We start from the raw sequence: 13,026 nt of genomic DNA, 5'->3' as shown, positions 1-13,026 counted from the left end.
CCGCACCAATAACTTCGTGGTGGACGCGGTGTCGCGGCGCGTTTACCTGGCCGCGGTCAACAGCCTGTACCAGCTGAACACCACGCTCACCAGGGAGGTGGAGACGCGCACGGGACCGGTGCTGGACAACCCGCTGTGCCACGCGCCGCAGCTGCCGCAGGCGACGTGCGAGCACCAGAAGACGCTCACAGACAACCACAACAAGCTGCTGGCGCTGGACCGCGCGCAGGGCGTGCTGCTGGCCTGCGGATCGGTGTTCCAGGGCTTCTGCGAGCTGCGTAGCATGGACAACGTGTCCCGGGTGGCCGTCCGGTTCCCGCGGGACGGCGCCACCGTGTTCCCCAGCATGCTCAACATCGCGGCCAACCACGAGAACGCGAGCACCGTGGGGCTCGTCTTCCGGAGTCACGGCGGCGCGGCGCGACTTCTGGTGGCAGCGACCTACACGGGCGTGGGGAGCGAGTATTTCCCCAAGAACCACAGCAAAGAGGACCTGCGCTTCGAGAACACGCCCGAGATCGCCATCCGCTCGCTGGACACCGCGGACCTCGGCCGGCTCTTCACCTACGACATCAACCCCTCCGAGGACAACGTGTTCAAGATCAAGCAGGAGGTCAAGCAGAAGAACAAGCTCAGCTTCGTGCGCGCCTTCGTGCACAAGAGCTACTCGTACATCGCCATCAACAACGACGCGAACGCGGGTGTGAAGGAGAGCCAGCCCAACAGTATTCTGGCGCGCATTTGTCTGGACACAGACGCGCCGCGCAGGTCCGCGGAGAGCCGAAAGCTCACCGAGTCCTACATCCAGATGGGACTCCAGTGCGGTTTCAGCGGGAACATCTACAGCCGCCTGCTCTCCATCTACCCCGCGGACATCATCAGCAGTGGCGGCGCGGCGGGCGCGGAGCCCCATCTGTTCGGAGTGTTCGCCCAGGCGGGCGGCCGGGCGGCCGTGTGCGCCTTCCGCGTGCTAGAGGTGGAGGAGAGGATCCGCCAGGGCCGCCGCAACTGCTCCAGCGGGCCCAACAGCGACGTACAGGTGCTGGACAGCGTCATCCAGGGCTCCGGGGCCGAGTGCGAGCACAAGGGGGCCATCAAGGTGAGAGCGCGCTACAGGAGCCTCCGAGACTCAGTTATGATAACACGAAGATTCACGCCTGAGCACTGCGTCTGCTCTGAAAACACGCTGAAGTCATCGTTTATACTTGAATGCACATGAGCATAATTGCGAGTATAGTTTACGTGGAATATTCGCGCTTTTAAAAATTAATTGCAGGACCACTTCAATATGTAAAAAAAAAAAAACTGTAAATCTAAAAAGAAGACTAGAAATAGCGACCAGTTCCAGCACATAAATTAAACCTTCATTTCTTATGGATTTGAACGTAAATGTCTTGACTGAATGGCCTTCAAATATCAAGGGTCAGTCAAAAAGTTGCTAAACTTAATAACTGCCCAAAAGGCCGTCAGGGACATCATGTGTTTCATTTACCTCGCGTAATCGATATGATCAAGTTATTACCCGATCTCATGAATGTGCGTTTCAATGGCACGCATTTCTGTTTCTATATAGCGTACGTAGAGACGGACTTTGGCGTGCATATGATACGCAGCTGGTAGGTTTAGGGCTGTGGGGTAGGTGCGTATTATGCACGCCAACAAAGTTCTTATCGCAAAAACTGCGTACTTTTACAAAATTATAGTCGCATTTAAATTGCAGCCAGCATTTTTTCTGTTAACTTTAAAACACTGTCCACATTTATCAAGTAAAACACAATTATTTTACATTTAGGAGGATATCATAATACGTTTAAAAGCTTTCATTTGTGTTTCATCTCAACTGTACGAAGACTCTTACTTTAGTTTAGTTCATCCTGTTTAACATGTTGAAATAATGAGTTATGAATTATCACTAATAGAGTAAAACAGAGCTGCCAGAGTTCAGTCTCTTTCAGTGTGCTGAGACACTGATATTACACATTAATGTGAATGATTTCTGAAGTTGATGATGTGTAGAGCAGAACCGAAAGCTTTGTCCTGAATGTCTTTGTGTTTTTTGTTAGTTAGTTAGTTCACTAGTGAGTGTGAGTGTATTACAGCCTGATGATATACTGTGATCTCAAGACTGCGGTTAAGATCAACATATTCCAGCTAGTTTTAAATGTATGGCTGGCTGATACTGTACATGCACATCTGAGGTGAATTTCATGTAATATGAAAAATCTTTATCATTTTCTGCAAACGGGCATGAAGCAGATTCTGGAGCAGCTCGTTTCTGAAAACATGCTGTTTTTATTATGTGAACATGAAATTTTATAAGAAGCACATGCACGTCTGGTGTTTATTCAGTGTAGCTTTTGTGCTGTTGTCTTTGTTCTCGTGCAGCTCTTTTTACGTTACTCAGTCTTTCTCATAAGGCCACGCTCAGGCCTCCTCGAGCCCTGCTTTGATTGGAGTCTAACACCATCACAGCACGACTGGGTTTGGGTTATGAGCAGCGTAACACTGCTCTGCTCAGTGTGTCTGATAGATTGCAGTCTGCAGGAGCGCAGGAGGTCACGGCGCTCAGGGGGAGAAACTCGTGAGAAAACTCCTCCGCCGAATTCTTTCTCTCCCCCGCTTGAGTTCCCGTCACCCTGCCATGAACCTCTCGCTCTGCTCAGAAAAACACACGTGTGAACGCGGCTTTAATGAAGAACCCGTCGGATTCAACAATAGATTCATCAGCGTGTTAGAGGTTAAAGACAGCTGCATTCTTCATCGGTTCTGATCATTCTCAGCATAATTAAAATAAAGTGGGAAGTCGTGGCCTAATGGTTAAATCAAATCAAATCAAATCACTTTTATTGTCACATCACCACAGCACATGTGCCTTCGTGAGTGAAATTCTTGAGAGCGTGCTCCAGACAGTGCAGAAACAATTTACATATAGACATTACCATACATACAGACTTATACAGATGACAATGTGTAATATACACATACATATACTCAGTACACATAGTGTACTATTAGACAGACATACAGTTACCGATACACATTATACACAGTATGTAGTACACATTCTACGTTATATACACACAGTAATATGCGAAGATGCAGCAGATTATATTTAACCGGATGTGCAAATGTCATGGATGTGCATTGGATGGTATCCAGTGCTGGCAAAAAGATTGTTGTATTTGTGCAGTAGTGTACTGGTAGTCCAGTTTGAACTGTATGGAATTAAAGTGCAGTGCGTGGTATATTGTAAAGTGGGAGTGTGCTGTAGGGTGTATTAATTTCGACTGTTCATTAGCCTGATAGCCTGAGGAAAAAAGCTATCCCTCAGTCGGCTAGTGCGGGATCGGATGCTGCGGAGACGTCTTCCTGAGGGCAGCAGAGAGAGCAGTCTGTGGGACGGGTGGCTGGAGTCATTGATGATCCTCCGGGCTTTCTTTATACACCGCCTGGTGTAGATGTCCTGGAGGGAGGGAAGCTCACCTCCAACAATGTGACGGGCAGTTCGCACGACCCTTTGCAGAGCTTTGCGGTTGCCAGCAGTGCTGTTTCCAAACCAGGCGGTGATGCAGCCTGTCAGGATGCTCTCCACAGTGCAGGTGTAGAATGATCTGAGGATGCTGGGGCTCATTCCAAACTTCCTCAGCCGTCTCAGGAAGAAGAGGCGTTGGTGTGTCTTCTTCAGCACTGCATCTGTGTGAGCGGACCATGTGAGATCCTCAGTGATGTGAACACCGAGGAATTTGAAGCTGTTTACTCGCTCCACAGGTGTCATGTCGATGGTGATGGGTGTGTGTTCTCTGCTCTGTCTCCTGAAATCCACCACCAGCTCCTTGGTCTTGTCGATGTTGAGTGAGAGGTGGTTCTCTTGACACCATTTAGTCAGGGTTCTCACCTCCTCTCTGTAGGCCGTCTCATCGTTGTCAGTGATCAGGCCTATCACCGTTGTGTCGTCAGCATATTTGACGATGACGTTGGAGCTGTGTGTTGCTGTACAGTCATGTGTGTACAGGGAGTACAGGAGTGGGCTGAGGACGCAGCCCTGAGGAGCACCAGTGTTGAGGGTCAGCGGGGATGAAGTGTTGTTGCCCATTCTGACCACCTGACATCTGCCTGTCAGGAAGTCCAGGATCCAGCTGCACAGAGATCCGTTTAGTCCCAGAGTCTGGAGCTTCTCAACCAGTGTGGCAGGCACTATAGTATTGAATGCTGAGCTGTAGTCCACAAACAGCATTCTCACATAGGTGTTCTTATTTTCCAGGTGGGAGAGAGCAGTGTGCAGGGTGAAGGCAATAGCATCGTCTGTGGAACGGTTTCTGCGATATGCAAATTGTAGGGGATCCAGTGAGTCAGGCAGCACAGAGCAGATGTAGTCTCTGATGAGTTTCTCAAAGCACTTGCTGAAGATGGGTGTCAGAGCAATGGGCCTCCAGTCATTCAAGCATGTGATTTTATTTTTCTTTGGAATGGGCACAATGGTGGATTTTTTGAAGCATGCGGGAACCACAGACAGAGAGAGGGAAAGGTTAAAAATGTCTGTGAAAACCCCGGCCAGTTGGAATGCGCATGCTCGGAGCACACAGCCTGGGATGCCATCGGGACCCACAGCCTTGCGGATGTTCACCCGTCGGAAGGATCGGGTTACATCTGCGACAGAAAAGGAAAGTGCGCTCGCCTCTTCTGCTACAGCCGCGGGAGCGCGCTCTGTGTGGGCGGTGTTGTGAGCCTCGAAACGAGCATAAAAGTGATTAAGTTCGTCCGGTACAGAGGCGGCAATCACAGTTCACAGTAGCTGGTTTATTCCCTCTGAAATCTGTGATGTTATTGATACCCTGCCACATGCTTCTTGCGTTGTTGGATTTGAATTGTTCTTCAACTTTGTTTTTGTATTGTCGTTTGGCAGCTTTGATTGATTTCCTGAGATCGTAACTGGCTTGTTTGTGATTGTCAGAGTTTCCGGATTTAAAGGCAGATGTCCGCGCTGACAAGGCTGCTCGAACATCGCTGTTAATCCACGGTTTTTGGTTGGGGTAGATGCGGATTGTTTTTGTCGGTACTACATCCTCTACACACTTCCTGATGAAACACGTTACAGTATCTGAGTACGCCTCTATGTCGTCATCAGACGCTGCCCGGAACATGTCCCAGTCCACGTGATCAAAACAGTCCTGTAGTATAGCGTCTGATTGGTCCGACCAGCATTGAATTGTCCTGAGGGCGGGTGCTTCTTGTTTCAGTTTCTGCCTATAAGCAGGCAGGAGCAGAACGGAAGTGTGGTCCGATTTGCCGAAAGGTGGGCGGGGGAGCGATTTGTAGGCGTCCCGGAATGGAGAGTAGCAGTGGTCAAGTACACGATCACCACGCGTGTTGATGGTGATGTGTTGAAAGTATTTTGGAGCTATTGTTCTGAAGTTGGCTTTGTTGAAGTCCCCCGTAACAATAAACGCCGCGTCTGGGTACGCGGTTTCCTGCTCGCTTATATTCCCATACAGTTCCTTGAGTGCCTGGTCTGTGTTGGCTTGAGGGGGAATGTAAACAGCTGTGATTATGATCACTGTAAATTCCCTCGGTAGCCAGAATGGTCGACACAGAAGCATATGAAATTCCAGATCAGGGGAGCAGGAGGATTTAATAGAGTGTAGGTTCCTTTCATCACACCACGAGTTGTTGATAAAGAAACAGACGCCCCCGCCTCTGCTTTTCCCTGTGAGCTCTTTCGTTCTGTCCGAGCGGTGCACGGAGAACCCCGTAAGCTCGATGGCTGAGTCTGGAACCACTGCAGACATCCAGGTTTCTGTGAGGCAAATAATGCAGCAGTCCCTTGTTTCCCGTTGGTATGAGATGCGTGCCCGCAGTTCACAGAGTTTGTTGTCCAGTGACTGAACGTTAGCCAACAAAATAGTTGGGAGAGGAGGTCGGAGGGGACGGCGTCTGAGTCTGACAAGGACGCCGGCTCTCTTCCCCCTTTTCCGGCGGCGTTTCCTCGGTCGCGATCGTGCGGCCCAGACAAAGGGCTCTGATGCGGTGTCTGTAAACAAGGCGCCGGCGTTCAGGAACTCAAAGTCCGGTTTGCGTTGCGCGACGAAGGAACCAATGTTTAAAAGCGTGTGTCTATCGTAGACAGTTATACTGACAACATCTAACACGTGAAACAACAAAATAACAAATAAAACATAAGAAACATAAGAAAAACTGCAGAGTTTTCTTGGAGCTCGCAACACGGCTGCCATGCTCGGCGCCATCTTGGACTTGGATCCCAAGATGATTACGAGAGTCGGACTCGTAATCGAAAGGTTGCGGGTTCGAGTCTCGGGCCGGCAGGAATTGTAGGTGGGGGGAGTGAATGTCCAGCGCTCTCTCCACCCTCAATACCACGACTGAGGTGCCCTTGAGCAAGGCACCGAACCCCCAACTGCTCCCCGGGCGCTGCAGCATGGCTGCCCACTGCTCCGGGTGTGTGTTCCCAGTGTGTGTGTGTGTGTGTGTGTGTGTGTGTGCGTGTGTGTGTGTGCATTTGTTCACTACTCACTGCTGTGTGTGTGCACTTGGATGGGTTAAACGCAGAGCACCAATTTCGAGTATGGGTCACCATACTTGACAATACGTCACGACAAAAATAATTGCATGTTAGTGGTGTTAGATACGGCAGGCAGTACTGTTGTTCATTTTTAGGGTTATGGATCTGAATAACCCCTGACCCTCAGTAATCAGACCCTTGCTACAGGCAGTTTCTGTGTGGCGCTGTTAAAGCCACTTACGCTTTTCATTTGCGTGACAAAATGAACGGGTATGAATATCATAAAGAGCATCATAATGTCACTCACTTCTGTGCATTCTGTGTTCCAGCTTCAGGAGGAGCAGCTGAACTGTGGGGCCGCTCACCTGCAGCACCCGCTGGCCCTGAGGAGACCCCTGAGGGCCCGACCCATCTACGAGGCCCCGGCCCTCAGCTCTATTGCCGTGGACAACGTCCACAACCGCACCGTCGTGTTCCTGGGGACCAGCAGGGGCCGGCTGCGAAAGGTGAGGCACACATGCATGATCAGTGTTATACCAAACACCAGAAATGTGTGAAGCTACACACTCAGCCGGGTCGAGGGAACATTAGGCAGTGATTTCAATGTCAAAAGTCAAAGTTTATTTATAAAGCACTTTTAAAAAACAACAAGCGTTTACCAAAGTGCTGTACAAGTGCACTCAGTGTAAAACAATAAACACATAAATCAAACATAAGACGTAAGACCAAACCCTTGTGTCAGTCTCAGCTCTACAGGAACACTCTGAAGTCTGTTGTTGAAGTCAGGGAATGTTTGATCTGCTTGGTAAAGTTGACATGAAACCAAAGTTGCGATCATCTTTTCTTCCCTGTTGTGATGGATATCTGAGTGAAATCTTGATTTTCTCCATTGGGATTGGATTGGATGGTTGTGGTTTGCTAATTGCTGTGATCTCGTGTGAGTGATTGTCAGTCCTTGTCTTGTGTTTCCCCTCCTCCCGTGCCCATATTTGGCCTTCCTGTTCCTGTCCTCGTTTGTCTTCATTAGTTTAATTAGTCCCTAGCCCTGTGTTTGATTAGTCCACACCTGTTCCTTGTTTCCCTAGTGTTTAATAGCCCTGTGTTTCCTAGCCCCTGTGTACGGTCATCACGTCAGATGTGTTCGTCTCTCCCCATGATCCCTGTTTGTATGCTGGATTCTAATAAAGATCCTTATAGGAACCTTCACGTCTCCGCACCTCCTTGTATCCCGAGAGGGAACGTGACAGATGACCGGACCTACAGAAGTAAGCGGTGCTTTTCCACCCCCGCCTTTTTTTTCCCGTTTTTGAAAGTTTTTTGTTTGCCCCTTTTTCCCCGCTCCCTCCACGGCGATGGAGTTCACCGCCCGCCTCGGCGCCCTCGTTTTGCGGGACCTCCCCTTCGTGGAGTACACGGAGGAGTTCTGCGAGCTGGCCGGGAAGGCGGAGCTGCACGACGCTGTCATCCTCCAGCTCTTCCGGCTCGGGGCCTGTCACCACCGCCCCATGAACCTCCCAGACACCACGGGATTGACCTGGAGGCTGGGGATATACCGGTGTCTGGGAGACTTCCGGGCCCGAGTCGAAGCTAGCCCGCCGTCGTCAGCGGCTCCCCCGAGCCCGCCGCCGCTCGCGCTTCCAGAGCACCCCCGCGAACTCACGCTTCCAGAGCGCCCCCGCGGCCTCGCGCTTCCAGAGCGCCCTCCAGTGCCTGCTCCTCGCAGGTGGATTCCTGCGTCTCCGCTGGTCCCGCCCAGCACTCCTGAGTTCCCGCTGGTTCCGTCCAGCCCTCCTGAGTTCCCGCTGGTTCCGTCCAGCCCTCCTGAGTTCCCGCTGGTTCCGTCCAGCCCTCCTGAGTTCCCGCTGGTTCCGTCCAGCCCTCCTGAGTTCCCGCTGGTTCCGTCCAGCCCTCCTGAGTTCCCGCTGGCTCCGTCCAGCCCTCCTGAGTTCCCGCTGGTTCCGTCCAGCCCTCCTGAGTTCCCGCTGGTTCCGTCCAGCCCTCCTGAGTTCCCGCTGGTTCCGTCCAGCCCTCCTGAGTTCCCGCTGGCTCCGTCCAGCCCTCCTGAGTTCCCGCTGGCTCCGTCCAGCCCTCCTGAGTTCCCGCTGGTTCCGTCCAGCCCTCCTGAGTTCCCGCTGATTCCGTCCAGCCCTCCTGAGTTCCCGCTGGTTCCGTCCAGCCCTCCTGAGTTCCCGCTGGTTCCGTCCAGCCCCGCGCTGCAAGAGCGCCCCCAAGTGTCCGCGCTTCCCGAGCGCCCCCACGTGCCGGCTCCACGCACGTGCCCTCCTGAGTTCCCGCTGGTTCCGTCCAGCCCTCCTGAGTTCCCGCTGGTTCCGTCCAGCCCTCCTGAGTTCCCGCTGGTTCCGTCCAGCCCTCCTGAGTTCCCGCTGGTTCCGTCCAGCCCTCCTGAGTTCCCGCTGGTTCCGTCCAGCCCTCCTGAGTTCCCGCTGGTTCCGTCCAGCCCCGCGCTGCAAGAGCGCCCCCAAGTGTCCGCGCTTCCCGAGCGCCCCCACGTGCCGGCTCCACGCACGTGCCCTCCTGAGTTCCCGCTGGTTCCGTCCAGCCCCGCGCTGCAAGAGCGCCCGTCAGAGTCCGCGCTGCGAGAGCGCCCGTCAGAGTCCGCGCTGCGAGAGCGCCCGTCAGAGTCCGCGCTGCGAGAGCGCCCGTCAGAGTCCGCGCTGCGAGAGCGCCCGTCAGAGTCCGCGCTGCGAGAGCGCCCGTCAGAGTCCGCGCTGCGAGAGCGCCCGTCAGAGTCCGCGCTGCGAGAGCGCCCGTCAGAGTCCGCGCTGCAAGAGCGCCCATCAGAGTCCGCTCCTCTGTGGCTCCCAGGGGGGAGCCTCCCCAAGAAAATTTTGGGGGGGGGTAAGAGGGTCACAGCCTGTGTGGCCGGGCCAAGGGCCAAGGCCACAGAACCCCTCGGGCCTGAAAAAAATAGGCCGTGGCCTCCCGAGTCCCCTGACCCGCCATGGCCTCCAGAGTCCCCTGACCCGCCATGGCCTCCAGAGTCCCCTGACCCGCCATGGCCTCCAGAGTCCCCTGACCCGCCATGGCCTCCAGAGTCCCCTGACCCGCCAGGGCCTCCAGAGTCCCCTGACCCGCCATGGCCTCCAGAGTCTCCAGATCCGCCATGGCCTCCCGAGTCTCCAGACCCGCCATGGCCCCTGGAACGGGCACCGCCCTGGAGGCCTCCAGAGCGCCCACCCCCCCTCCCCATTGGATGGTGTTAGGCGTGAGGACACGCCTTCCGGAGGGGGGCGTAATGTCAGTCCTTGTCTTGTGTTTCCCCTCCTCCCGTGCCCATATTTGGCCTTCCTGTTCCTGTCCTCGTTTGTCTTCATTAGTTTAATTAGTCCCTAGCCCTGTGTTTGATTAGTCCACACCTGTTCCTTGTTTCCCTAGTGTTTAATAGCCCTGTGTTTCCTAGCCCCTGTGTCCGGTCATCACGTCAGATGTGTTCGTCTCTCCCCATGATCCCTGTTTGTATGCTGGATTCTAATAAAGATCCTTATAGGAACCTTCACGTCTCCGCACCTCCTTGTATCCCGAGAGGGAACGTGACAGTGATAGGCTGCTGGTGAAATTATTGTAGAGTTATTGTGGATTGTTGTCATATTGAAGAGATGTTGTTGCAGGAGGGCAAGTTAATGTTTTGATTAACGATTATAAACACACTTAGATAAAAATAAAAAAAAACACAAAGATGTGCATCGATAAATCATTCACAATAAACACTGCAATATTCCTTTTAAAAATTTAAGTTTTCCATTTTGATTTCATTGGGGACTTTAACCCTTGTGCATCAATAAAAAAAGTTACACTTAGGTCCATAGTGGACGACAATGTCCATGTCAAAAAAACGGTCATAGAAATTGGAAGCTTGGGAGCAGAGACTTAAGTGTGGTCTCATTTTAAAGAAGACCCATGGCAGATTATTGTTGAAGTAAAAAAAGTTTAAAAAGTTATACAGGTTTAAGTTTATGAAAATGATTTATGAATAATATTTTATATGTTATTTTATGAATATTTTATATATGAAACATGTTGAAATCTAAAAATGCTAGAAAATCAAAGCCATAAATCTAAACAAGTTGTTCCAAATGTGAGGTTGATATCTCAAAAAATGAGCTTTCAGAAAAAATTTGTTTGGACGCAGTACCAAATTTTCCCCATTAGATGCCAGCAAATCTCTGCTGCTGCACACAGTGCTTGGATTTGTGATTTACAGTAGAGTTTCTCTCTCTCAATTTGTACAAGAACACACACATATTTTTTTTTATGACACACATACAAACCACACTCTGACATCCATACAACACACCCACACAATTATAGCTGCATTATTTATCCAACTGGCTCTATAATATGCAGAAGCAGAAAACAGGAATAAAGTGAGTATTTGATTTATAGACCCTTTATAGACCAAACCTGAAAAAATGGCACCATCTGGTAAAAAAAATAATTTTGAAGCCTTGCCAACAGAATGAAAGCCTATTAACAAAAATTGCATCATTTTACAGTTAAACAGCACTGTGATTAAAAATAGCAGTTTTAATGGGTTTCAATGGGGACATGTTTGTCCAAAAGGCACTGAGTGTAACAATTTTGTGTACCTAGTGCATAAAATCTTTTAGCTTGGGAGCACAGAGTTAAGTTTGGTCTCATGGCAGATTATCACTGAAGTAAAAAAAGTTAAAAAAATTAAACAAACAAAAAAAAGTTATAGAAGTTTGTTTATGAAAATTCTTTATGAACAATATTTTATATAAAATATATATTTTATGTTACATGTTGAACTCTAAACCTGCTAGAAAATCAAAGCCATAAATCTAAACAAGCTGTGTTCCAAATTTGAGGTTGATATCTCAAAAAATGAGCTCTCAGTAAGATTTAGTTTGGACGCAGTACCACATTTTCCCCATTAGATGCCAGCAGAAATCTGCTGGTGCACACAGTGCTTGGATTTGTGATTTGCAGTAGAGTTTTTCTTTCTCAAATATTACAAGCACACACTCAATTTTTTTTATGACACACATACAAACCACACTCTGACATCCACCAATACCAACACACCTACACAATTATAGCTGCATTATTTATCCAACTGGCTCTATAATACGCAAATGCAGAAAACAGGAATAAAGCGAGTATTTACTTTATAGACCCTTTATAGACCAAACCTGAAAAAATGGTACCATCTGGTAAAAAATAGTAAAAAAAAATAATTTTGAAGCCTTGTCAACAGAATGAAAGCCTATTAACAAAAATTGCATCATTTTACAGTTAAACGGGACTGTGATTAAAAATAGCAGTTTTAATGGGTTTCAATGGGGACATTTTTGTCCTTAAGGTCCTAAGTGCGAGTATTTTTTGTACGGAGGGTAAATTGATCAAAGGAAATGAGGGTGAAATATTGAAATTCCAATAAAAATAAACACCTGAGCCAAAATTTATGCAGTTGGCATTAACACAGGCTTATAACAAAAAACAAAACTGAAATGGACAAAAATGTCCATAAGGTCGCACAAGGGTTAAGTCTGGCATCATACATCACTATTTCTGAGTCCAAATGCTGTACGAGATCCTAAAAGCAAACAACAGACGGTGCTAAATAATATAAACTCACCATGAACAGATTAAAGCTAACACAAATACCTGAATAAAAATTCTATAAACTTTCTAAATAACTGCTTGGTTGGTGGATGATTAGTCATCTAGTCTACCATACTGATGCATCCCTAATATATACCAAACCAGAACCATGTAAAGATGACAGCGTGTGTATTTCATAACCGCAATGCTGTGATGAGAGGAACTGCTGTGAACACACACAGCATCCATGTTACAGCACATAGAAACACACCGCTTCAAATATTTGATCATATGCTCTTAAGGGTATTTGCCCTGTACACAAACCCTGTGTAAAGCATTCCTGGTGGTCCAGGCCAGATGTCCTGCTGCTGTCTGTCTTCTTTTGTCTGTGTGTGTGTGCGTTGTGTGCGTTGTGTGTCTTTACACAGAGGGTCGGTTGTAAAGGGCTTCCAGCCATATGAGATGAGTTCTGTTATCATGAGTCTCTTTCCCACTGCAGGAACTAGTGTCCTCTCAGCGTCTGTTTAAACGAAGCGCTCAGGTTTTGTGTCGAGGAGCTGTGTTCTCTTCAGATGTGTTGTTCAGCGCTCTAGATCCAGGTAGTTCCTGTAGGAAATCAGATGTGGCTCCACTATAGGTTTCTGGACATGTAAACATGTAAATATTATGCTATATATTAGGGGGCAGTCGTGGCCTAATGGATAGAGAGTTGGACTTGTAACCTGAAGGTTGTGGGTTTGAGTCTCAGGTCCGGCAGGGATTGTAGGTGGGGGAGTGAATAACCAACACTCTCTCCACCCTCAATACCACGACTGAGGTGAGACCCTTGAGCAAGACACCGAACCCCCAACTGCTCCCCGGGCGCCGCAACATTAGCTGTCCACTGCTCCGGGTGTGTGTTCACTACTGAGTGTACACTTGGA

General features: G+C 49.5%; 1 protein-coding gene across 1 annotated transcript in view; it reads left to right on the top strand.

Annotated features, from left to right (window-relative positions):
- Positions 1–13,026, top strand: part of LOC306849729 (plexin-D1-like) — an 85,974-nt gene that overhangs the window by 427 nt on the left and 72,521 nt on the right. The window contains exons 1-2 of the mRNA XM_079384992.1: positions 1–1,099; positions 6,847–7,023. The exon at positions 1–1,099 is cut by the window's left edge and continues 427 nt beyond it. Of these exons, the coding sequence (XP_079241118.1) occupies positions 1–1,099; positions 6,847–7,023 (1,276 nt within the window). The remainder of the gene's footprint in view (positions 1,100–6,846; positions 7,024–13,026) is intronic.

This window comes from Barbus barbus (assembly GCF_936440315.1).
Source record: "Barbus barbus genome assembly, chromosome: 29".
Lineage (NCBI taxonomy): Eukaryota > Metazoa > Chordata > Actinopteri > Cypriniformes > Cyprinidae > Barbus > Barbus barbus.
Note: the sequence above shows the minus strand (reverse complement) of the source record. Positions and strands in the feature narration are given on the sequence as shown.